Source organism: Micropterus dolomieu, linkage group LG17 (genome assembly GCF_021292245.1).
Source record: "Micropterus dolomieu isolate WLL.071019.BEF.003 ecotype Adirondacks linkage group LG17, ASM2129224v1, whole genome shotgun sequence".
Classification (NCBI taxonomy): Eukaryota; Metazoa; Chordata; class Actinopteri; order Centrarchiformes; family Centrarchidae; genus Micropterus; species Micropterus dolomieu.
This window is the reverse complement of record NC_060166.1, coordinates 38,044,345-38,069,786: the sequence shown is the minus strand read 5'-3', so window position 1 is coordinate 38,069,786 and position 25,442 is coordinate 38,044,345. Positions and strand designations below refer to the sequence as shown.

At 41.5% G+C, this 25,442-nt stretch overlaps 2 protein-coding genes across 2 annotated transcripts in view; both read right to left on the bottom strand.

The window, feature by feature from the left end:
• ano7 (anoctamin 7) overlaps positions 1-9,831 on the bottom strand; it is a 52,972-nt gene extending 43,141 nt beyond the window's left edge. Inside the window, exons 1-4 of the mRNA XM_046072760.1 lie at positions 9,747-9,831; positions 8,524-8,636; positions 5,044-5,095; positions 3,476-3,606 (exon numbers count right to left, since the gene is read on the bottom strand). Coding sequence (XP_045928716.1) covers positions 3,476-3,606; positions 5,044-5,095; positions 8,524-8,636; positions 9,747-9,792 — 342 coding nt within the window. The 5' untranslated portion in view covers positions 9,793-9,831. The remainder of the gene's footprint in view (positions 1-3,475; positions 3,607-5,043; positions 5,096-8,523; positions 8,637-9,746) is intronic.
• A 5,988-nt stretch (positions 9,832-15,819) lies between these two features.
• The window catches only part of ece2b (endothelin converting enzyme 2b), a 67,776-nt gene continuing 58,153 nt past the window's right edge, over positions 15,820-25,442 (bottom strand). Inside the window, exons 18-22 of the mRNA XM_046073476.1 lie at positions 24,185-24,295; positions 23,719-23,786; positions 21,019-21,209; positions 20,817-20,912; positions 15,820-19,966 (exon numbers count right to left, since the gene is read on the bottom strand). Of these exons, the coding sequence (XP_045929432.1) occupies positions 19,790-19,966; positions 20,817-20,912; positions 21,019-21,209; positions 23,719-23,786; positions 24,185-24,295 (643 nt within the window). The 3' untranslated portion in view covers positions 15,820-19,789. The remainder of the gene's footprint in view (positions 19,967-20,816; positions 20,913-21,018; positions 21,210-23,718; positions 23,787-24,184; positions 24,296-25,442) is intronic.

The following is a 25,442-nucleotide window of genomic DNA, read 5'->3' as shown; positions in this document are numbered from 1 at the left end:
CTCATCCCCACCAGATGAGCCCAATGAGGGTGGTGTCGTCCGCAAACTTCAGGAGCTTGACAGACTGGTGACTGGAGGTGCAGCTGTTGGTGTACAGGAAGAAGAGAAGGGGGGAAAGAACGCAGCCTTGAGGGGAACCGGTGCCGATGGTCCTGGAGTCAGAGACATGTTTTCCCAGCTTCACGTGCTGCTTCCTGTCCGTCAGGAAGTCTGCGATCCACCTGCAGGTGGAGTCAGGCACGCTAAGCTGGGAGAGCTTGTCCTTCAGCAGGTCCAGGATGATGGTGTTAAAAGCAGAGCTGAAATCCACAAACAGGATCCTGGCGTAGGTTCCTGGGGAGTCCAGGTGCTGGAGGATGTAGTGAAGGGCCATGTTTACTGCATCATCTACAGACCTGTTGGCTCTGTAGGCGAACTGCAGGGGGTCCAGGAGTGGGTCTGTAATGGACTTTAGGTGGAACAACACAAGGCGTTCAAAGGACTTCATAACCACAGAGGTCAGGGCGACAGGTCTGTAGTCGTTCAGTCCAGTTGTCCTTGGTTTCTTGGGGACAGGGATGTTGGTGGAGGCTTTGAAGCAGGCTGGCACATGGCATGGTGTTAAAAAAAAATTATGTCCCTGGCTGCTTTGACTCCACTTTTGGTGATTTTTCAGAGTTGTATGATACCAGTTACTTTAGCTGCTAACTTCTGCTAACAGCAGCTCCTGCTAGCTGCTCAATTAGCTGTACAGCCAGCCATCCTATCACTGATTCTGCCTGGACTGGAAGCTTGGTGCTCAGGGGTGTGTTGGTGTTTACACCTCTGACATTACTGCAGAAGCTTTGGACCGCTGGTTCAGAGCTGGCTGATAACAGCAGCTAAAGTTAGCAGCTACTTTAGCAGCAATTAGCAGCTACTGTAGCATTAGCAACAAGTGAAGCTATCTGTCCATCAGGAAAATTCAGAAATCACAGAGTTGAGGCGGAACAGCTTGAGGACATCCGAAGGAAAGCCAGAAAATATTTCCTTCAGAACCGTTAAAGCACTTTATGTTTACAACCTCCAGCTCAATGAGCTCATAATACCGCTAACTCTGGAGCGGGGGCTGGTTTATGTAACTTTGGGGGCGTAAACATTTAATGACCCCAAACATTACGTCACATCTACCACTTGTTGGCATTCGCCCTTTTTTGCATGTGTAAAATTTACATATGAAGGAGGAAACAACGGAGATTGAGGCTTACTGAACTCTTTTTATTCAACTACGCCAAGGTTAACAGTCTTCCATTCAACGGCACCTTTAACACAGTGAGAATTTAAGTGTTATATCAGAGCTGCCAACTAGGGCTGTCGCGATAACCACAAAATTGAAATACCACGCTATTGGTCAAGCCTACTGCGGAGGCTGGCAAGCACTGCAACAACCACAATGTTCATACTGTACACTTCAGTGCATGTTAAATTAATAAATGAGTGCTTCAAAAGTTCCACAATCGCAACAAGCTCTGTAAAGCTTCAAGGATGGATCACCATAGACTGTACATGACCGGACTTCAAACTCTGAAGCTGGAAGTGTTGCCGTGTTTTGTGTTGTTTTACTGTTTATTTTAAAGGTTAGCTAACTTGGCGTTAGCATATTGTGGGGCTAATGTGGCTAGCACGCTCTGCGATGTTGGACGTTGTGATCCTGAGGGACAGTCCATAGAAACTGTAGACAGTAAGCCCCATTTGAATCTCACTAACTAAGGAGCGTAGTGTGTCGGAAGCCTGCAGCTGATTTTCATGTTGCTTTCTGTGGAAATTTAGTTATAACGTTACTACAGCGCAGTGGTTAGATGCGGACAGCCATTCAGCTCCACACCGGCACGCGTGTGTGTGTGCGCGCGTGCGTTGCTGCGGTATGTAAATTGACTTGATAGACGTGCCTTGAAGGTAATGATATAGCTACGTCTGAAAAAGACACTGTCAAACTACAAAAAGGAGTTTGCTTGGCAATGTTGTTGACTAGCACGCAGCAGCTAGAATTCGCAGACCATAAAGTTGCTGTTAGCGGCTCGCTGTGCAGCGAGGTGACAGATACAGACAGTCTAACTCTGCTATATGGCACCAAATTACTTTGATTACATTGATGAAAAATGCGATAATACCGCATACTGTTGAGTCCCAATATATTGCCGCGGTGGAACTGCCAACTCTCACACATTGAGCGTGAGACTCACACAATTGACACTTTTCACACCCTCATAAACCAATTTTCTCTCGCATCGGAAAAACTAATGTATCCTATACTGACTGCGTCGACTCGGCGCGATTGCACGCCACCCAGCTGATTCGACACTGGCACTATGACAAGAATCGAGCGAACCTGCTCTCGCACAGTGAGCAGCGGTAGACCGTTTGTGATCGGGTAAAGTACGGTTTTGCAATATAAAAATGTACAATCCGAAGCACAGCCTTACTCTGTTGGGATTGTGAGCTAAACAGAGCTGCTGAAGTTAACATGAGGATTTGTGGTGAAGTGTTTTCAGTTAGTTTCATTTTGCACAGGTCTCAACTATACAGTCCCAAACAGGTTCTGTGTCTGTCTGTCTGGGATTCATATCAGCAGAGCAAGTAATAAACATCAGATTATAGGGCGGGGAAGTTTTGGTGCCACATTTAAAGAGGAACTTCCCCAAACACAGACACAAAGAGGACTAAATCATGAAAAAAGCCAACTGAATTATATTCTGGTATATTTTATATTTTAAATTGTCACCTGCTGCCTGAGTTTTGTGTTTCCGTTGACATAGACTAGATAAAATAATTTCCACCATAAACTGATGCAGAAAAGGCAGGAATTGCAGGAAATTAAGTGTTTAATGCTGAAAATTTGCAGGGTGAGGACCCCCAGACCCCCCGCCTAATTAAGTGTCTCATCCATTGCTAAAGGAAAACCTACAGTCTTGCTTATTATGAACGTTAATATTCCAGACATTCTCTAGAATTACAGAAATACATTCTCTGGTTTGACACATAGATTCTGTGGGGGAAGACTCCCCAATACATAGTTAGGTTTGGTCAACATTAAGGCTGTCATGTCTGGACGTTGGCAAGTATCTAGTAACTTGGCTTTTCACCTACACATACATGTGGCTGTTGAACTTTTGAAATAAAATTCCTGAGGATTAAAGAACTATGACCCCGACCCCTGCGGTGGGATATGTAAAATGAACCGACCTCCAATCTCACTCCAAACTAAATTGAAATGTTGGCAGCCCTGCTTATGTATTTTATACAAACGTCAAAGGTTCCAGTCAGCAGCTCAGTGAGTACTTTCACATTTTGCTGATTTTGTATGTATACATTTTAAACGTGGGATTCATTGGCATCAATGTGTTGGCTCAGAAAATGTCCTCCAGCACTGATGTCACGTGACGGACTGTTCAAACACACTCGTGTTTGTTCAGATGTTTGGAGTTGCCATGTTTGACTTGGTGTTTGTTTTACTCACCAGCTCCAGCAGCAGTCCGGTGCGTCTCAGTTGGTTCAGAAACTTCTCCCTCCACTTCCTGTGGGTGGGGCTAACACCTGTGCTCTCCTCCTCCTTGGAGCTCCGAGGCTCCTCCCACACCAACACAAAATCTGTCCAATAAGAAAACAGTAAAATACTGTCATCATCACTACCCATCTGCTATTGGCTGGTTTATTTGAGAGTCACAGGAAGTTGTTTTTGTTTGTATGGAACTGTTTGGTTGTGGTCGAATACTCTTTTTTGCTTAGGAAGGTTCCTGTTCACATACAACGCAAATTTAATCCTTGCAATAAAATTTTTTGATCCCGTTGAATTGTGCTCTGAATTACACTCATGATGATCAAGAAAATTGCAGTTTGATGTAAAACTGTTCAGGAATCAGACTGTGAAAATACATAATTACAAAGACCACAAACCCAAAAGTCGCATATATGACGTCGTAACTTTTTCTCTAAATGACTGAAGCTAACGTTACTGAAGCTAACGTGAAAGAACTTCCATGTGTAGATGACGTGATAAAAGGGCAGAGTTGTTGGATTAAACGCATCAAGTGAGATATATTTCTGCGTGGAACATAGCTAAATTATCTAGCTAGCAGCAACCAAGCAATGAACGTTAGCTTAGCATTACCGAGCCAACATGTTGGTGACGTATATTGTGCGAGACGAGAGATGTAGTTCATTGAACTGTTTTCATACAAAACTAAATGTAACTTTACTGTTTTAGGACAAACTGCAACTTTCTTGACGGACTAAATTATCTTTTAAATTGACAAACATCATGTGTGAAACTCTCTCGCCGTCGACTACCGTACATATTTTTAAGGTCTCATGGGCCAGAAGCAGAAGCGAGTGACTTAGGCTCTCTGTAAGCAGAAGATGACTTCTTGAAAGTTCAGTAAAGACAGAGAAAGAAATTCTGCAGAAGGATTGTTGATTTTTGAACTCAACTGCCAAACAAACACATCCCTCCCCTCCTCCCTCAGAAGCTCCGCCCCCTCGAATTTTAAATCTGTTTGGTTCCTCTTGCTTTCCAACCTCAGAGATTTACCTAATGTAAATCACTACGGCTGCAACAAATCACTATTTTCTTGATTAATCGATTAGCTCATAAAATGTCACAGTGAAAACGGTCTCGTTCTGTCTGACCAACAGCCCAAACAGATTACTCAGATATAAAACAGACAAGATTTTTAGAAGCTTGTTTATCAAAACGGTTGCCAATACAATTTCCTGTTGACCAACCAATCAACTAACATTTTCAGCACTTCACCTGAGGCTCAAATACATCATCAGTAAGCGATGAGTTCACCTCCTGTCTGGTGAAAAACACAATACTGTTTATTCTCAAGGAAGATTTTATTCTGTATTCAATGAAGTGACACGTGAACATCCTTCCTGTATGATCAATGTGCCATTATTCTCAATGCAGTCGAACTGCTGTCACACCTGCTCAGGTGTGCTGTAGGTCAGAGGTCACCTGCTGATAACAGTTTACCTGACCCCTCAGCTAACATTGACTCAGCACGGCGTGTTTGTTTTACTCACCAACTCGAGTCGATCCGTCACTGAACACGTTCCTGTTCTGAGCAGGTGCATTCTGGGAAACAAGAACAGAGTGATTCAGCACAGGTAATTGATCGGATATCAGTTCTCTTGTCACACCGGCTGATGTTTGTCACCCGTTTTGTCTTGTTTTACTTTTTAAAACTCATCCGTATAAAATTATTTGCCTTGAAGCTGCGGTAACGGATGTTTTGGTCCACTTGTTTTCAGTAGAAACAAGTTTGTGAACATCAGTATATCCTCATCTTTTAAGTTGATTTGCTCAACTTGTGATTAAACAGCAGCTTATTTCCACCTCCAGCAGCTACATGATGCTTCATGAGGAGTCTTCAAGTCCAGTTGTCCTTGATTTTAATCTTCTTGGTGAATATATGCCCAGTTTTCTCTCTCTGTTAGCTCTGTGTTTGGTCTCCACCTGCTCCGGAGGGAAATATCTCGCTTTTTAGCTGCCAAATGCTCCACTACGTTCACCAGCTAATTGCTAACAAGTGCAAACAAATCAAACAAAGGTTTAATGGGACATTTAAGTTGGCTGATTCCTAACACTGGCTGCACAGTTCTCATTCGCCCTCCCGAGCCAGGGCTGGCGGCCAAAATTATCCTGTCGTTTGTGGGGTTTACAGACAGAATCTGAAGGTCGCCAACTGGATAAGAGCATCCGATCAGAAACCTGCAACAGCCAATGAGAGCGAGCTGAGCAGGAAGCATCACCAGTGTGTTGTCTCTGTTAGAAGTTAAGTTTGATCACAGTTTCTGTCAGATCCCAAGTCGCTGGAACCGCCACTCTGAAACGTTTTGTATAAACGCTGAGTGTGTGGTCCTGCGTCTGGACTGACTGGACCGTCGGGTGTGTTCATTCAGACCAAACGCATAGCCCTGATCGATCCGAACTCCGTTCAGAAAACACTTTAAAAGTTGTCGTCCTGCTGACAGACCTGACAAAGCATGAATTCATATGTTTAACAAATCTGCATCATGTTGTCGTTATTTCAGCATCAGTTTGATCCGTTTATTGCAATTAAATCACAGCAAAATGTTTACTTTGAATTTATACAGCTGTAGGATTCGCGGGTTGTGTTTATTTGCGTTATCGCGTTGCGTGTGAACACTCGGCGAGTTGTCCAGCGTTAAAACTCACGTGAGAAAAGCGACACAAGGATTAAATTGGTAGTTTGGTCTTAATGAACAGTTAGATTAAAATATTAAACATAAGTTCATTCTGTCATTATGTCTGGGGCATCCCATGTTTTTAACATCTGTGTGCAGCAGGAATAAGTAATATAATCAGCACTGTTTTGTTACTGCCTACAATGTTTATGTTTCTTGACTTATACAGTAAATTAGAGCAGATTTGATCTGATCAGATCTGTTTCATGTCTCCTACTGTTAATGAAAGTGAAGACAAACACTGTGGTGAGACGAGGTCCAGAACAAACATCTACTGTTCTCTAATGTTTCGTCACTCAGTCAGTGTTAAACCGAGTGGAGCCGCTTTGTCTGACTTTATCACACACTTCCTGTTTCCTGCTGCAGCCACCCAAAAACAAACAACACTCCTGAGTTTCATTACAGACCATCTGAAGCTGCTGATCTCTGTCCTCACAGGGTTTCATTCTGGAAAGAGTTCATGCCACTACTCCGTCTTCTGTCAGCTCCACAGTTGTCTCAAAGTTTGATGGAGCTAAGCTAACACTTTGTACCTGTTTACAGTGTTTGTGCTAAGCTAAGCTAAACACATCACAACACGTCTTTTTGTATTTTTTCTTGAACTGTGAGGATTTTAGGCACATTCTTTGTTTTTATATTCTGTTTTTTTTTTAAAGGTTGACTTGAGTGTTTATATTTTAATGTGACGCAATTCAGGCCAATAAAGTACATAATTAAATAAAGGATAAAGTGTTTGATTCCTGCCGTTGTAGAGAAGCTTTAAAGCTGCTTATATTGGGGAATAAAATGGCAACGCTTCATTTTATGAGACCCTGATTTCCTACTTTCTGGCTCCTGAGGCAAATTTGTGATACTGGGCAATCCCTCTAATAAAGGCAGGAATCTCTGTGTGTTGCCTGTTTGTATTTTGATTATGTCGAAATTAGACAGTTGTGTTGCTGCGGACCCAAGGAAGTACAGTGTCGGATTTGGGGTGATGTGGACATGTAACACGTTCAGAATAAATACATATATTAGAGAACAGTGCGAAGCGGAGCGGGGCTTATTAATTATTGTTAGAAACAAATGTGATGAAAACTCAAGTGAACTCGGAAATCCCTTCTCTGCAGCAGCCAGCAGGGGGCGACTCCAGCGGCTGCAGAAAGAAGTGTGATTGTATAGAAGTCTGTGAGAAAATGTTTCTACTTGTCAGCTGATTTATTCCCTCAGTAAACACTTTCCTGATGAGTTTATGGTCTCAGTCGCTAGTTTCAAGTCTTCTTCAACACAGCATGATGTTCATTTAGTAAATTATGGTCCCATTTAGAGGAACAGAGACCAGGAAGCAGAGTATAATCTGTCAATCAGACTAGAGTGACTCGTACCCTCGGCACTGTGTAAATTTAACCAGCGCCGCTGAAAAAGCTTATTAGGAGTCGGTTGTTCACTTTCTCTGGTGAGCACATGTAGTTTTAAGACTGTTGTTCACTGGACAAAGTTATCAGCCCTGTTAAAATGAAAGTTTACGTGAATTACAGATGCACCTAGCTAAGCTAGCTAGCTAGCTCCACACGGAGCCATTGGCTCCACCGTCTCACCCACATATGGTCACGTCCGGTGCTGCTGGTTGCAAAAAAATTAAACATGGCGGCGCCCTAATCGGCCAAACTCGAGGCTTCAAAACGGCGGTCCACAAAACAATGTGTGACGTCACCATGACTACGCCCACTACTCAAATACAGTCGATGTGGATGAAACAGACTTTTATGAAGTCCTAAGAAAGCTCTGAATATCTAGCAGAATCTCCACCGTCGTGTTGTTTCAGTGTTATTAATGATGCAGGTGAAACCGATGTGAGATGCCCACATCGAACAAGTATCTGAAAAGAGCATGGAGGCGTCACATCGGCCCACTGCAACAGAGAAAGCAGAAGTTCTGAAACGGTTAGTTAAGTTTGTGTTAACGATTTTAATGTTGATTTCCAGAGGAGAAAATATAACTGATGATAAATTAAAATAATGTGATCTTTTGGAGAACATTGTTGGATCGGGGGAATTTGACTCATGGCTTTAGTTATTATTATTATTATTATTATTAATAATATATATTTTTTCTGGTAGTTTAATAAAAGAGGATTTAATAATTTAATAAAATGGTGAGATGCTCCTTTAAAGATCAGAGGATCCAGGACGGGTCCCTGAGGAACTCCACGTGTTGTCGGCTTCCTTTTATCCGTCTGTTCTCCGGACAGACTTTTAATCTTCCCAACAGTCGATCACTGAGTTATCGATCCGATCACACGCAGACAGCTGTTACCGTGTCGATGCTGCCGTAGCTGTTCTGCGAACTGTTTTCCATGGCGATGAGTGTGGCGCTGTCCTCCCGCTGCTCCCCTCTCCTCCTCATCATGCCCCGCCTCCTTTGTCCTCCTGCAGATCCACAAACACTCAACACACACAGAAATACAGTATATACTCTACATTTACTATACTATGTATACATTAACATGTCAATGTACACCACTAAAGCACAGTTAAAAACTGAAATGTTTGTGTTACAAGTTTCATTTTAGTCTAGTTTTAACAGCTTTAATACAGTTAATATTACGTTTGAGTATTCAGATCCTTTTTTTTAATTAGAAATACCACTGTCTAAAAGTACTCCATTACAAGATAAAGTCCTGCATTCAAAACATTGGAATAAGAGTACAGAAGCAAAATCTATTTAAAATTTTAAAAGTAAAAGTATTTATTATGTAGAAATAATCCTTCCATTCAGAGTGTTATTATGAAAAATACATGAATACTACATTCTATTACTGGATATTATTATTTAATTTTGTATTGTGTAGCACATTTAAGGCGTTTTATAAACTACTGACTAATTAACTAGTTAAGGACTTAATATCCTTCATATGTTTGTGTGCAAAAAAGTGGAATAAGATGAAAATACATCTGAAAAGATTATAAGGAGGATTCTAAATTTTGGGAGCTGCACATGTACGTCTGGGCTTTCATTGAACTTTGCCATCGGGGTTTCAAAAAATTAAACGTCCATCCTGCTAGTTACAGAAATCAGACATACAGGTGTGATGAAAAAATTATTCTCAAAAGAGTACAGGTGCAGCTACAAAAATTTTGATTTTTCTTCTTCTCATTTTTGAGATGCGTACTTCAGTATTTTCATCTTATTTTCACTTTCTACTTCACCACATCTCAAAAGGAAATATCATCAGGAGCTTAGGCGAAAAGCACGAGTTGGAGATGATCATTCATGCTTTTATTTCCTCTCATTTAGATTCTTGTAACAGTAACAATAAGAAGGAGCTTCACCGTCTGCAGGCCGATCAGAACTCTGCTGCAAGGCTTTTCATTCACGTTAACAAAAGAGCGCACATCACACCTGTTTTAGCAGCACTTCACTGGCTAACAGTCCAGTAATGAATTCATTTTAATATATAACCTGGTCCTTACTTTAAAAGCCCTGCACAGACAAGCTCCTCCCTACATCTCTGACTCCTTACAGCTTCACCCCCCCACCTGTAGTTTTTCTGCTGGAAGGCTCGGCTGCACTGCTATGGCGCATGCTCTGCTGCGACAACCCGGTCTGAACACTCCCCGTATGTTTAAGGTGCTCTTTGTACAGACTGTGAAAACAAATTTCCTCCACTGAGGACAATAAAGAATGAATCTGAATCTCTTCTGAGGTCATCTGGGCCCAGTTGTTCAAAAAGTTTAATCTGGATCAGAATGATCCGGATTTGGAAATCTCATGTTTTTCTATCCAGAATGCTTCTTCTTATTCACACAAATCTCTGAGGACTGTAAACACCACCACGCCATGTGAAAAAGGCTCAGCAGCGCCTCTATTTTCTCAGGAAGGTGAAGCTGCTGGCGTCATTTTACAGAGGTTCTGTTGGAAGCGTCCTCTCTCACAACATTCTGGTGTGGTTCACAAGCTGCACCGAGGCCGACAAAAAGGCAGCTATGAACATCACCAACACCCTGCTGCCCTCTCTAACTACAGTCTCTGCCAGGACGCAGCCACCTGTTCACCCTGCTGCCCTCTGGGAGACGCTGCAGCTCCATTAAGACCGGCACCCCCAGATGTCTCAACAGTTTCTTTCCACAAGCCATAAAAGAACTGAACTGTCACAAACAATGAACAGTACTGCTCGCCGTCATGGCTGAGTGCTATGACGGCCACTGGAATTTGTGCAATATGTTTATTGTTATATATTCTATTCAAGGGCGTCACTTTGTGCTGAAAAGCGGTGGGGACATTTAAAGGCTCATGTTAGGCATGTTAACACTTAGTCCACGAGACGTGAGAATGCACAGTCACAAGAATAAGACAACAAGATACCACAATGCTATTTAGAAGAAATATTCATTGATGAATTTGATTGGAGGCTGTGGGGCTCCTCCCCCAGAAGATTTTGAGCATTAAACTCTTGATTTCCTGCATTCTAGAGACATTTCTGCACCAATTTATGGTGGCAATGTCTTTTATTTATATGATGGGAAACAAAATTCATGTGGCCGGTGACATCTCAGATTATAAAAATATTATTAAATATAATGCAGTAATCAGCATCTTGCTTTTTTTAGCCTAAGTTACTTTTTTTGGACAATGCAGATCTGTTTTCTTCTATATTTACATTTCATTTCATGTTTTCCAGTTGTGCAGGTAAACCTTTCTCGGAGAATTTTTATTGGTTATTTAACATTTAACTTTTACAAGAAAACCTTTAGGGAATGCTTTCAAAAAGCGGTGGGGACGTGTCCCCAGCGTCCCCAGTGTAAATGACACCTATGATTATATTAACTGTGCAATATTTGTTTTGATACGTGGACCGTGCAATATCCTTTACTCCTGCTGATTCCAGTTTTAACTGTTTATGTGAATTTCTGTCGATTATCGATGATTACCCGTGTGTCTTTTTATCTCATCTTATGTATTTTTATCTTCACTGACTGTACATGGAGGGGAGTTGCACTCAAATATCGTTGAACTACATTAAATTTTTGTGCCGGCTTTTCAAAGCAGCATTGGATTGGATCACCTTGATCCAGATACAAACCTTTCAGGATTACCAAATCTGGATTTCCAGTGCTCTAAACGGGACCACATATCACAACGCTGTTAATGATATAAAGACCAACAGGGAGAACAGCCAGCGTGGGGTCGCTTTAATTTGAAGAGACAGAAAACGCACAATAAAACAACACAAACATTTTCTTCCATTTTCAATTTCTTTAAAACAGTTTGACCATCTGACCCACAACAGATCTAAAAAAACATACAAAGATACATTAATTCACAGATACAGTGTGGATATTTTGAGCATGTGTCGTTAAAATAAAGAGAGCAGCTTTTAGCCTTCAGGAGGCTGAACTCTGAGTGAGGGATGAACTTGTTTCAAACTGCCTTTCAATAGTTCGCCTCTGATGATTGTAATTAATGTCCAATAACAAGTCATAGTTTAAATTAAATACAGTATTTTGGTTTGATATTGAAGCTGCTGGAGGGATTATGTTTTTTACTTTACTGTACTGAATGGCTTGTAGGTGATGTTGATTTTATCTACTTTATCACTGTGAAGTTTAAACAAATCAAGTGCAAAACAGATTTAAATGTGTATACAGGCTCCTACGTGGTAAACATGTTGTATTATTTGGAATATCTGGAAAGTTTTATGACATTTTGTTCCTGAAATCCACCCTGAATACAGCCTTCTGCTGGGATCAGGATGAATCCAGATTTTTTTTGGCTCAAAGGGATCCCAGTCCTGCTGAAAAAGTTTTGAACAAGACTAAGGTTTGATCCAGTTCAAAACCAGGACTGGATTATCAGGTGATCTGATCCAGCATCCTTTTTTTCTCTTTTGAACAACCCAGTTTCAAGATTTGATCCAATCCCACAGCTGAAATCAGATTCCTTTTGAACACCTGGGCCCAGGTCGGAGGCATCTTAAACCCAGAGGGGATCGATCATTTCAGGCGGTGGCACCGAGGCTGTGGAATGCACTGCCTCCCTTTCTACACGGTGTGTGAATTCTGTCGATCCTTTTAAAAAGCAAGTGAAGACTCACACAGGCTTTTGGTTAGACGCGGAGTTTTTATGGCTGTATTTTTCCATTTGTATTACTATGTTCTTGTATTTCACTGTGTTGTGGAGCACTTTGCGATCTTTCCATGTGAAAGGTGCTTTAAATAAATAAACTTTACTTACTTCACTACAGTCATCTGAAAGCTTCAGTCAGATTTTTACACACAAAGAGTTTATAAAAGAAGATGATTTGTTATAAATTATTTGTCATAATTAAATTGAGGGGCAATTGTTTTGAGAACCACACTAACCGAACTTTTACACTTTTGATACTTAAGTATTTTTTTAAAGGTATTTTTGTACTTTGACTCAGGTAGGAATTTAACTGTCACATTTTTCTGTCCAAGCAAAGTATCAATAAAAATAAATATCATTATTATTAAGAGAGTGCAGGAGTAGGATACAGAACATACTCACAAACAGGCAGAACAACCAACAACATCCTCGAACTGATCAAACAAAGACAAGAACTTTTGAATATAAAGTAAATAAGAACAGTGGTGGAAAGTATCTAGATTTACTCTTAAGTACTTCACTAAAGTACAATTTTGAGGTACTTTCTACTTCTACTCCTTATAAAACTTGAAGTACGTTTTGATTATAACACTTGTGTACTCTTATTCAATTGACATCTTGAAGTATTTTTAGACTTTTTAGGTATTTCTACTTTTTAAAAACAGGATCTGAATATTTACCGTACTACATCTGAGCTCAGCTGATCGATTTAAAACTCCTCAGTCTCAGTCTGCCACGCGCGCACACGCACGCGCGTTAGGACTCGTCCTCGCGCTGGGTGTCTCGAGCGGTCGGACTCACCTGTGTCGGTCCCGGGATCAGGTGAAGCTCAGGTGAGTCTCCGGCTTCGGAACAGAGGAACTGTCTCTCTCTCTATGTGTCCTGTTTCCAGCTGCAGACCTGACTGCTGTACAAGCCCCGCACCTCGTGTTAGCCCCGCCCACCTGCCTCAGCGCCTCCACTGTCACAAAACAAACACGCACCTGTAGTTCGTTCCGGTCAGGTGTCCTCCTGTCAAGGATCACAGTGAAAATACGGGAAGGTACTCTGCAGGTGGTTTAATCACAGGTGGAAGAAGTACTGTGATAAAAAAGTACTAATTCCACCGTGTGTTCAATATAAAAAAGTACACAACTAAAGTACCAAAAGTAAAACTGAACTGAGTCACACTGTCAGATATTTCTAATATTTAATCCACTCTCGCTGATGTAAAAGAGGGTGGACAAAATAATAGAAACACCTCTCAGTTTATAAATACAGTTGAACAGAAGCTCAAACTCCATCAACACGTCCAGGGTGTGAATTACACAAAGACAACCAGTTTTTTCCAGTTCATAAAGGAAACCCAGTACGTGCGACAGTGAACTAAAATCTTACAATATCCTCGCTTATTTAACTGAGGTCATCAGTCTGTAGATGATGATAAATCAGATTCATTTCACCAATTGATGGGGCCCCGTACCACACAACAAAAGGTCAGACCCACAACAGCAGACCATCAGGACCGCTCAGAACAGACCCACACAGTGCTGAACCAGAACCGAAGACACCACCATAAAATACAGGCTGCATATCTCCTTTCCTGCTCATGTTTAATGTGAATATAATGTAATAGCAGTAGTCATACATTGTTGGGGAATTGGGAATTGATGGATCTCTTCTAAAAAGTGCCATGAGAGGACTTTTGTTATGGATTGGCGCAACATAAATAAAACTGAAAACATTTGAAATAACAAACCTGGATTTTAACGTTTATCTGGGCAGGTAAAACTTATGACTGCTTATTGTAAAAAGATCGACTCACAAAATATTTAAATTAAATAATAAACTCTATATTGATGTCAAAAATGTATCTCTAGAATAACTAATCCTCTATTTCACTGCTCATGCTGACCATTAGATAAAATATGGATTTAGTAGTAATGAAATGATATGATGGGCTTTCGGGTAGCTAACATCAGGTGGCTCCTTTAAAGTAAAATAAATGCTAATTATGAACCTCTGAAGGTGGGAACTTTAGTGTATTAAAGCAGCTAGACAGCTCAGTGCTGACATTAACCTGCAGCGTCTGGACTGGAGCAGCTGCCAGCAGACAAGATGTTCAGCTAACGTCCAGGTTAGGAAATGGTACGGTCCATTTTAGGGGTGTCAGAAATCCTATTTCAAGACTCTTGAATATAAGGCATGAGGATGTGAAAAATATTGTAATATTTACAAATACAGGTATGAAAACCACCCTGAACTGTTGTTTTTGCCTCTTTTGGGGGGTCCAAGCCTTAATTAGGGGGTCAGACCCCCCCCCGGATTTACAACCATGAACCATGGTCTCAAAAACACAAACTGAACTATAAAACTTTAAAACATTTACTGCCCGCCAGACGCTTCTAATGAACTGAATACAGAGGTTGTATTTGTAATTTTTATTTTTATAAAAACAGGAAATCAGTTTCAGAGATTAAACTACTTCAAACTGTTAAAGACTAAATAAAGTACTTTGAATTATTTATTTGTTTAAAAAAAACAAAGTAAGCATCTTATAAAACAAATCATTGTACTTTTTAAACTTAAATTACGTTTAAAAGTACTTGGTATCAGGTTATGTTATTATTACTGATAAATTAACATCACCATCAGATACATGTACTGCAGTAAAAAGTACAAGATTTCCCTCCGAGGTGAAGTATAAAGTAGGATGAAATGGAATTTAAAGTATATAAACTGACGAGAACTTTTGCTTTTGATACTTTGCTGATAACACTTTTGTACTTTTACTGAAGTAACTTTGAATGCAGGAGGTGTACTGGTACTGAGGTCTTCCAAGTATCGTCCAGCAGATGAAGAAGTATTCTGATATATGGTAGGGTAAGAGTAGCAATGCCACACGATACAAATACTCCATGAAAAGTATTTTGTGTCAGGTTGTTTATTTTGACTGATGAATTAACATCACCACCAGATAAATGTACTGCAGTAAAAAGTACAAGGATAAAATGGAAATACTCAAACAAAGTAGGCCTACATGTACCTCAACTTTGTACTCAAATGCAGTACTTCAGTTAATGTAACATTTAACAAAGCTAACAAGAAACAAAGTAATAATATAAAAAATCATTGTACTTTTTAAACTTAAAAGTACGTGATAATACTTCTGTACTTTTACTGTAAGTAACACTGAATGCAGGACATGTACTTGTACTGAGGCGTAAGAAGTGTTCTGATATTCTTCTTAAAAGTAGCAGTACCACGCGATACAAATACTCCATAAGATGTAAAAGTACTTATTAGGTATCAGATTGCTGTTTTATTATTAATGATCAATTAACATCACCATCAGATAAATGTAGTGCAGTAAAAAGTACAAGAAGCTGTAGTGAAGCAGTGTACTTTTGATACTTTGCTGTTAATCCTTTTGTACTTTTACATGTAACGGAGTATTTTTACCATATACTTTATTTGGAGAAAGCAAAGCAGACGAGACATGATGTGTTCTGGTTTTTATAATCAGCGCGGAGCTGTGAGTTTTATTATGTTCGGTGTTTATTATATTTCTGTAGATCTGCGCCCTCGTCAGTAACGCTCGCTCTGATTGGACGAGCAGAGCCCCCCACCCCCTACAGGACACAAGACAGTTTTCAACAAGCTGTGTTTATTCTACATCAGATCTACTGTCGTCTACTGTACACACACAGTATTACACACACGTACACTTCTATACTTGTGAGGACCCTCGGTGACGCTCACCACAACCTGAACCTGGTTCTAACAGAACCTTTAAACGGGCCTTTGAGGTCCTGGTGTCCTCACAAAGACGGGTTAAAACTGAACCCGGTCCTCACAAAGCTAGACGAGCATCACACACACACACAGAAAACAGAAACGGTCTTTGGCAGGAAGCAGCTTCTTCTTCTGCTGAACTAAACACTGCACGCACAGGAGCTGCACGGGATTGGACGGTGATGTCATCAGGAGGCGAAGCAAACACACACACGCAGTGACATCACACTGAGCGTAGTGTTGTGAGAAGCCGACTTTTAATATCTGAATATTCAGTTTGTGTTTCAGGTGATTGAGTCCAGGTGAGCGGCTCCACCTGCTGTCAGAGTCAGGTACCTACGCTGAGCCGGTCCGTCACACTAAGGGATTGTGGGTAATGAAGTTGAGGTAACGTGTCTTTAAACTAAACTAATGTTTCTTTGATTTAATCTGTGATGGAAACTCTTCTAACACTTCATATTTACTCAATATTTATATGTTAAAACACTTTATTTCTTTGATATAATCATCATGTTTCTCAAACACGTTCTCAATCCAAACTTGTCACATATGGACACATGGTCAAGACTCGGTGGCGTCTGTTTGTAGGGCCGTGTAGCGTCACTTATGAACGCCAAAGGTAGGTGCATGATATCCAACAGGGAAGTCCGAGTAAGGAGGTGGTTGGGCTGGATGGTTGGTCAGAAATCGGACTTTCAACCAGGAGACCGATGTTCGTTTCCCGTGTGAAACAACGAGTTACGTCACTTAACATTCGTAGTAACTTTCACCCAAACCAGGATCTTTTCTTAAACCTAAACTAGTGTTGGTGACTAAACATAACCAAATTGGGACGTTTCACAACAGAAACCTCTAGTTTTATGTTGAAAGTCTAAGTAGACGTTGCTGATTTACTGTTGCTAACTTTACTGTTGCTAACTTTACCGCAGAGCCCCACACGTACAAAAACGACACAATTACACTGCCAAACACTAGTTGGCGGTAGCGCTACAGCGTCCACTGTGTTGACTTTTGGCGGCGGAGAAGGCTAACTCTTTAGCCCTCTGCTAACGTGAACGGGGGTAAAATTGTATACGTGCGGCTGTTATAGACTTTTCAAATGTAAAGGATCGCATTTTGATAATGAAACGAGTCATTTCGCTCGGGTTGTGACGGTCAAATATACTGATGCACCGCGTTACAGCCGCTGGATTGGCCGCTAGAAAAATTTTCCTCAAAGCACTTCCTGTCGGCTCTGAGGCATTGAGAGGCTACCCATCCGACCAATCACAGTTCTTACGGTCCGCGTCGCCACAACGTGTGGTTACATTTTTGAGGTGGTGCACGTCTGGCGACGCCGTAGGGTATCGGGCTACGCAGAGGCTACGCCATTGATTCGACGTATAAATCACAGTTAACTGTGCCTGAGCCCACCTTTTTAAGTACGAGCGGCCACAATGGTCAAATGAACTAGTCTTAAACGTGCTCGGGCACGGTACGGACCAGCTAGAGTGAGTACACCATAAAGGGTACCCAGGTCGTTAAAAAGCGTCCATGTGTGACGAGTCGGGAGTGAGAACGAGTTGGTGTAACGTTTTTATTAAAAGGTCCAGTTGTCTTCTCTCGAAGCTCTGAAAATTTAACACGTTCTGATTCCCAACTCGTCACATATGGACGCTTGTTCAGGTCCCTCGCATTTTAAGAATACATATGCAATGTCCTGTTAGACTTTCAAAATAAAAGTATGTGTTAAAGTTGTGAAAGGTCGCAATTTGTTTAGGTTTAATAAACAAACGTACGTTCAGGAAAAGATCATGTTTCGTGTCATTTAACTTACGTAAGTTAAGTAGCGTCGCTTACTCAACTTATGTAACCTACGTATGTAACTTAAATAAAAACATTCAACGTTGACTTTTTGTCTCACACGGGAAACGCTGGTCTCCTGGTCGAAAGTTTCTAGCACACCACCTCCTTACTCGGCTTTTATTATTAAATACCCAACACCTACCTTGAATACAACACTACAGGTCTTCCCTACAAACTGAACTCTTGAACATGCGTCCATATGTGACGACTTGGGAGGGAGAATGTGTTGGACAATAAGGGAGTCGTGTCTTGTTCAGGCTCTGTGTTTATCAAACTGCTAAAAGTAAAACTTTGATAAAAGATAAAATGACAACAAGAAAACGCTTGTTTTAGTGCCTGAACGCCCCACAGCTGTCATATCATGGAGCGTGAGACCTGTCTGTGACTTGCCACTGTTAAATTAAGACTGATTGATTTGACCTGAGGGGTCAACAAACAGCCGATCATTTGACTTTTTAAGGCGTTCGTTTAAATTTTAAGGCAATAATCCAAAGTCTGTTTTATAATAAAATCTAATTTTTAAGGCGCTTGTTTTTTCCTTCTTCCCACTCTTGAAGTTTTTCTGGATGTGAGGCTCTGTATCGGTGGTCAGTGGTTACAGGGTGTTGACATGTGGAGTGGTTTAAAGTGTACAGAACGACAACGGTTAACACTGTGAGGCTGAAATCCCTTCATGTGTAGAAATAAGATAATTTAATTAAGGTATCTAATGGATTCTAGATGATTATTAACAGATATAAATTAATGGTTTGTAATATATTAAAAGGTATTTTTACACACATTCTTAACTCACCTTAAAATGGCCTTAATTAATTAATCAGCTAAGGTAAAAGTTTAACGATTAATTAACCCAAAATATGGAGTGAAGCCTTCAATTTGCACCTAAAATTAAAACTTAAGGTCCTTTTAAGGTACAAATGAAGGAGAAACAAAATCCCTTCATATTTAACCATAAAACTGTTAATTAACTCATTAATGTATTTCAATGACAAATTTAAGTGGTTATTGGATGAATTAATGGATTGTTGATTAGGTGATCTGAAAAAAACCCCAACTTAAAATGTACCAAATAAAATGAAATTTTTAATTAATACCTCAGAACGGCCTTTTATTTTTTATTATGAAGCAATCTGGTCAATTTTAAGGTGTTTTTATTCCATAAAATAACCCCAAACCATGCAAATAACCCATTAAAACCCTTAAATATACCATAATCCATTAATTTATTGATCCATTATAATGTTGATGTAACCTCGGAATTTAAAAAGGTTCTTTACTTGAATTTATCAGACGACAGCTTCCCCTGATCACTCTGATCGATCTGTACACACACACGGCTGCGACTGATCTATATTGATAATAGGTCAACTTTGTATGAGGTCATCACAGTGATGTCATCAGAGGGAGAGAGTTACAGAGCTCTTTCATACGACAGACAGCGCACACGCACACGCACACACACACACACACGTGCGAACCAAATTCCATTAATAATAATAATCAATAGCGGTGATAAAGCAGAAATCAGCAACATCGTCCCATGTGGCTTCATCACTACCATCATCATCATCATCAGTCCCTTCACGTCTCCACTGAGTCTGTTTAGTTTCCAGACAGGAAGTCAGTCTGATCGTCTCTAATGAACAGATTTATAATGACGGCATGAAACTTAAGATCACACCTGCAACGCCCCGAATAACCAAACTCCTCTAATTAAGACACGCTAATTAAGAAACTCACCTGTCAGTTAACAATCTGTTAGTTTCCTAACTAACCCGACCTGTTAATTAACGGATCTAATTAACACCCCTGAGCCTACGCTCTCTCTTCAGTCCGTCTACCAGACCTCGCAGCGTCTCCCGGTGTTCATGGGCGTCCCTGCAGGACAGTTGAAGTGGCGGCTGAAGTCCGGAGAGTTGGCGAGCGTGCCGATGACTCTGTATCGGGGCGGGCTGTGGGGGTCGGTCACCAGGCCCTCGTGAGCGCTCTCTGGTGTTCGAACTGAACACCACACCTGAAAAGAAAAAACACACAGGGTCAGATTTACTAAAGGTCTGCGTGAGTAAAAACATGTGAAAACTTGATATCACCAGCAAATTAAAACGTGGGCTGATCTACTAACGGTGTGCACGCAGAGTGACGTCTTTCAAAAGTGCCAGATAGCACCTGTTGTTCATTTACTTTGCCTTAATGAATATGGAATTCGGGGTGTTTCAGTTTTATTGTGCAAAATCGCGGGAGGGTAACATACAAATAAATGTATTTGTATGTTACCCTCTATATGAATTTAATTGTTTTTTTGTATTTTCCTTTAGCTTTGGCAACACTTTTGTTTTAACATTCGTGCCAATAAAGCAAATTACGTTCCAACCTGACTTCTTTTCTCCGTGAGATTCAACAATTTAAAAAGTTGCGTGGCGCTGCGGAGATCCCCCAGCTGCAATAGTTCACGGATCACGCGTAAAATTCATCCAGCCAGAGGGAACGATCACCAACTGTTCACAGCACGCCGGTCGTGATAGCGACACAACCCGTTGTAGGTGTCAGAGAGGGAGTGGGGCGTACAGGGCAGGGACAGGAGATCACGGAGCGACCGGGCAGGACGGTCGGTGGTCGTTCCCTCTTGCAGGATGAAGCACGACCTGCTGGCATTTCCTGGCATCTGGGTCATTCCAGCACACTGTCGCTGTTTCTGCTGGGGTTTCCCAAAGCAGTTTTTCAGGGGTCCAAATGGTGCAATCTCAGGCAGGAACAGACGATTTCCGCATACTCGATACCCTCCCTGTCATCAACAGGAACAGAAGTGGCGCTGGTGTGGAATGTGGTGAGACATGGTTCTGTTGAGAGGGCAGCTGGGATCTCACCTGAGCGAATCCCACAAAGAAGAGCTGATCATTGGTCAGGTTGACGGCAGGAAGTCTTTTGTCCTCTCCACTCTTCTCCACCCACGACCGATACGCCTGTAGAAGAAACAGTCGTGATTATGTAAGAAACACGTGGCATGATGTGACGTTCTGGTACCTCAGAACAGCTTGGTTCATGTTGATGTGACGCGTTCATACTAACATGGTACGCAGCCTTCAGTCCTCCGTTGTCGGCGATGTTTTCTCCGAGCGTCTGTTTCCCATTGACGTGCTCTCCGTTGACAAGGTAGCTGTTGTACTGATCCACCATACACTCCGTTCTCTCACGAAACGCGTCCACAGACGAGTTCTGCCACCACGGCCTCAAGTTTCCTTCTTTGTCGTACTCACGACCTGACGGCGGAAGGGAGGACATCTTAGTGACCAGTAAGTGATTTCCAGACTGGGAAAAGTCACGTGAACGCCCCCGTGAAGTCAAACAACAACTCGGAAAGTCAGAAAAAACACAAGACTCAGAGTTGACGTCATACACATAGAAACATGCCGGACAAGATGGTTCATGGTTAGAAACGTCAAAGTCAAAAAGCAGAATACCACCTTTTTAAAAGAAATCAGTCCTTCCGGGTTTCACGATGTCGCGATCACAACTATCAACACAAATTCAACAAATCCCCGTGAATTCAGCGGGACTTTGACCAATTTCACCTATCATCGCCGTCTCATGCAAAACGTTGTCACACGTCAGCAACGAAACGAAGCAGACGTTTGTGACACCAGCGTCTCACATTTACCTACAAAAATAACAGTGAAGGACCGTGAAGACCAGGATCCAGATCTTCTTTACCAAAGCGGGGAAACTGTTCTGCAGAGCGTGCAGCATCGTGGCTGAACATAAAGGAGATCGTCTGACGCTGAGGCTGCTGCGTCCCGCTCAGCTGCACGACAGAATCAAGGTCAGCTGGTTTAAATACGAAGGTTAGGGTTACGCCCTGCAAGTCCGGGACTGTTTAATGATTAAACCACAATTCTAAAAGTTAAAAATATCACATGTACCTTTAAAGTTTTCACTTATTCGCACAATTTCATTGCAACAAAACAGCCAAGAACACCACAATCTTTTAGAAAAGCTGCCGCAAAATCATTTTAGGCCACAGCAATCACTAAAAAGACTTGCGAAATCCTAGAGGGACTGAGAATCAAATCAAATAGGGTTGAATTTTTTTCTGTTTCTACAGAACATTTGCAGACATACCCCTAGCAGTCAATTGACGCCTCTAAATCCAATCCAAATTTTCACAGCCACCGAGAAACCACTTATAACGTTAAAGAAAACAAGTAACAACAACCTCGTAACACCTTTAACCACCAACCAGAACTCCTCCTCTGGTTTTACACCGAATCTGCTACGTGCATAGTTATTTCCTGACAAGCTTTAGAGTTTTCTACTAAAGACCAAGAAGGATCAGAGAGTAGAGTTCCTGAACTCCATTTAGAGATCAACAAAATTAACTTAACTCCGTTCTCCTTGGCAGTAAAACTGTTGTTGTTAAAGTCAGAAGCCACTGGGTGCACATGGTGGAGCTCAGTGTGTTGGGAGTCTAATTTATATTTAATTGGCCACAATAACTGCCAGAGTAGCGTAGGAACACTTTTTCTAATTTAAATATCATCCTCAAACATCCTAACAGAAGAGTTTTGGTGCAGTTACACAGGGCCGTGCGGAGGACTGTGTTTTCATGAGTCTTTAAGTTAACATACACAGACAGAGTGCAGTGAACTCATCGTTGCTTCCACTAGCATAGACATAATGAAGCACTCTGTAAAATCAGCTTTTGTTCCTCATGTGTGTACAATCACCGTGCAATCATACATATTATTACTACTCTACACGGAATTCATTTTTGTCCTGTGCAATCATATTTGTTTATTTTCTACACCTTCCCACCTCCTGCTGCGACCTGTGCAACATTCATATCAATGGCGTCTGTATATAGACTGAACAAAATTAAACACGCAGCACTTTTATTTTTGCCCCCATTCATCATGAGCTGAACTCAAAGATCTAAGACTTTCTCTATGTACACAAAAAGCCTATTTCTTCCAAATATTGTTCACAAATCTGTCAAAATCTGGTGGTCGCACCAGATACTGACTGGTTTCCAGACCCCCCCGGACCCCCCCCAATACAGTGAAACTGCATATTTTGGAATGGCTTTTTATTGTGGCCAGCCTAAGGCACACCTGTGCAATACCTGTCTGATCAGCATCTTGATATGCCACACCTGTGAGGTTGATGGATTATCTCGGCAAAGGAGAAGTGCTCACTAACAGATTTTGACAGATTTGTGAACAATATTTGAGAGAAATAGGCCTTTTGTGTTCATAGAGAAAGTCTTAGATCTTTGAGTTCAGCTCATGATGAATGGGGGCAAAAACAAAAGTGTTGCCTTTATAAGTTTGTTCAGTATATATTACATCTTATTCTTATTTTATCCTATTTCTAATATATATTATCTATCTTTTATCTAATGTGTATTTTTCTGTTGTGTACCTGGAGCTGCCGTCCACAGTGTGGGATCAATAAAAGTCCATCTTATCTCTTACTTAATAGGAAGTGAACCAGGACCAGAGATCCAGGGCGAGGTCAATCTTAAAACATTTAGCACCGGTTTGCAACATACAACATGTTTCCTTGCAACGTTCCGCAACGGGTTTCGACGTATGTTTTCTTCTGTTTGGTGGGCGTGTCACAGGTGTTACCCAATCAGCTGCGAGAAGTGTAAACACAACTGTGTAAAAAGGCAGTAAAATGTATTTGCGTACACAACAGGGTGTTCAAGGCACCACCGATTCTGTTGATAAAAATGTTTTTGTCGGCGCTGAAATCGCCCCCCAGACTCACCTTGATCGTCGAAGGCGTGTGTGAGCTCGTGACCCATCACCACCCCGATCCCACCAAAGTTCAACGCCCTGAAAACACAAACACACGTTTAAAAAGAGCTGAAGAGTCCAGAAACCAGAACAGAAAGTCTAAAGTCCTGCCTGCCACAATGTCATCAAATAAAGCATCCAGATGATTTAACTGTTCGTAGAGGCTCAACACGTAAAGTTGGTCCTGAGGGTGGCGCTAGAGGAAAGATTGTTAAAATCTAAAGGGTTCATCTTCTGGCGAGCAGGAAGGGGGATCAGTGACTCTCATCACAGTCTAGTCTGTTTGTTAATATATCTGCCTGTTTGAATAAGAGCCAGATAATGGACTCTTCTAATGTCAGGATCATGAATGATCGCCTCGCTACGTATTTACTGTTTTCTAGGCGTAAAACGTCCCTGACGGACACACAGGCAGGTAGATATAGAGGTAAACAGACTTGGGGTGGTCGCGGGCGTAGAAAGGAGCTTGTAGGATCCCAGCAGGGAAGACGATGCCGTTCTTAGTGGGCATGTAGTAGGCATTAACTGTAGGAGGAGTCATGCTCCACCTGGAGGAGGAGAGGTGAGGAAACAAGGGGAGGAGGGGAGAGGGGAGGAGGAGACAAGGAGAGGAGTTAATTGTGGTCATACGGGTCCGTCAAAAAGCCGGCGGTCGTATTCACAGGTATCTTTAAAATGTCACAGTTCCGGCTCAGATTTTTCTTCCTCAGATCTTTTCACACAGCTGCTGAGGATCTGAGATTAGTGCCTCCTTCTCACGCTCACCCGCAAACCTCTGCAGTGACACAGCTGTGTGACGCAGCGCGAGCTCTGTTGACGATTCGTAACGACTTCCTCCTTCTTCTACCTCATTCAAAAACACAACGGCAGTCACGTAATAACGGATTAATAACGTCAAGAAGAAGCTGTGAGCCGGTGTTATGCAGCGTTTCCCACAGGATTCTATGAGACTACGGAGGTTGGACAAGTAAAATACATTAATCTGCTGCAAAATTAAAAGGCTTGTAAAAAATTTGATCATAAACACACTGTCCAGATATACAGTGGGTACGGAAAATATTTAGACCCCTTTAAATTTTTCACTCTTTGTTTCATTGCAGCCATTTTCCAAAAATCAAAAAAGTTCATTTTATTTCTCAGTAATGTACACTCAGCACCCCATCTTGACAGAAAAAAAACAGAAATGTAGAAATTTTTGCAAATTTATTAAAAAAGAAAAACTGAAATATCACATGGTCATAAGTATTCAGACCCTTTGCCGTGACACTCATATTTAACTCAGGTGCTGTCTATTTCTTCTGATCATCCTTGAGATGGTTCTACACCTTCATTTGAGTCCAGCTGTGTTTGATTATACTGATTGGACTTGATTAGGAAAGCCACACACCTGTCTATATAAGACCTTACAGCTCACAGTGCATGTCAGAGCAAATGAGAATCATGAGGTCAAAGGAACTGCCTGAAGAGCTCAGAGACAGAATTGTGGCAAGGCACAGATCTGGCCAAGGTTACAAAAAAATTTCTGCTGCACTTAAGGTTCCTAAGACCACAGTGGCCTCCATAATCCTCAAATGGAAGACGTTTGGGACGACCAGAACCCTTCCTAGAGCCGGCCGTCCGGCCAAACTGAGCTATCGGGGGAGAAGAGCCTTGGTGAGAGAGGTAAAGAAGAACCCAAAGGTCACTGTGGCTGAG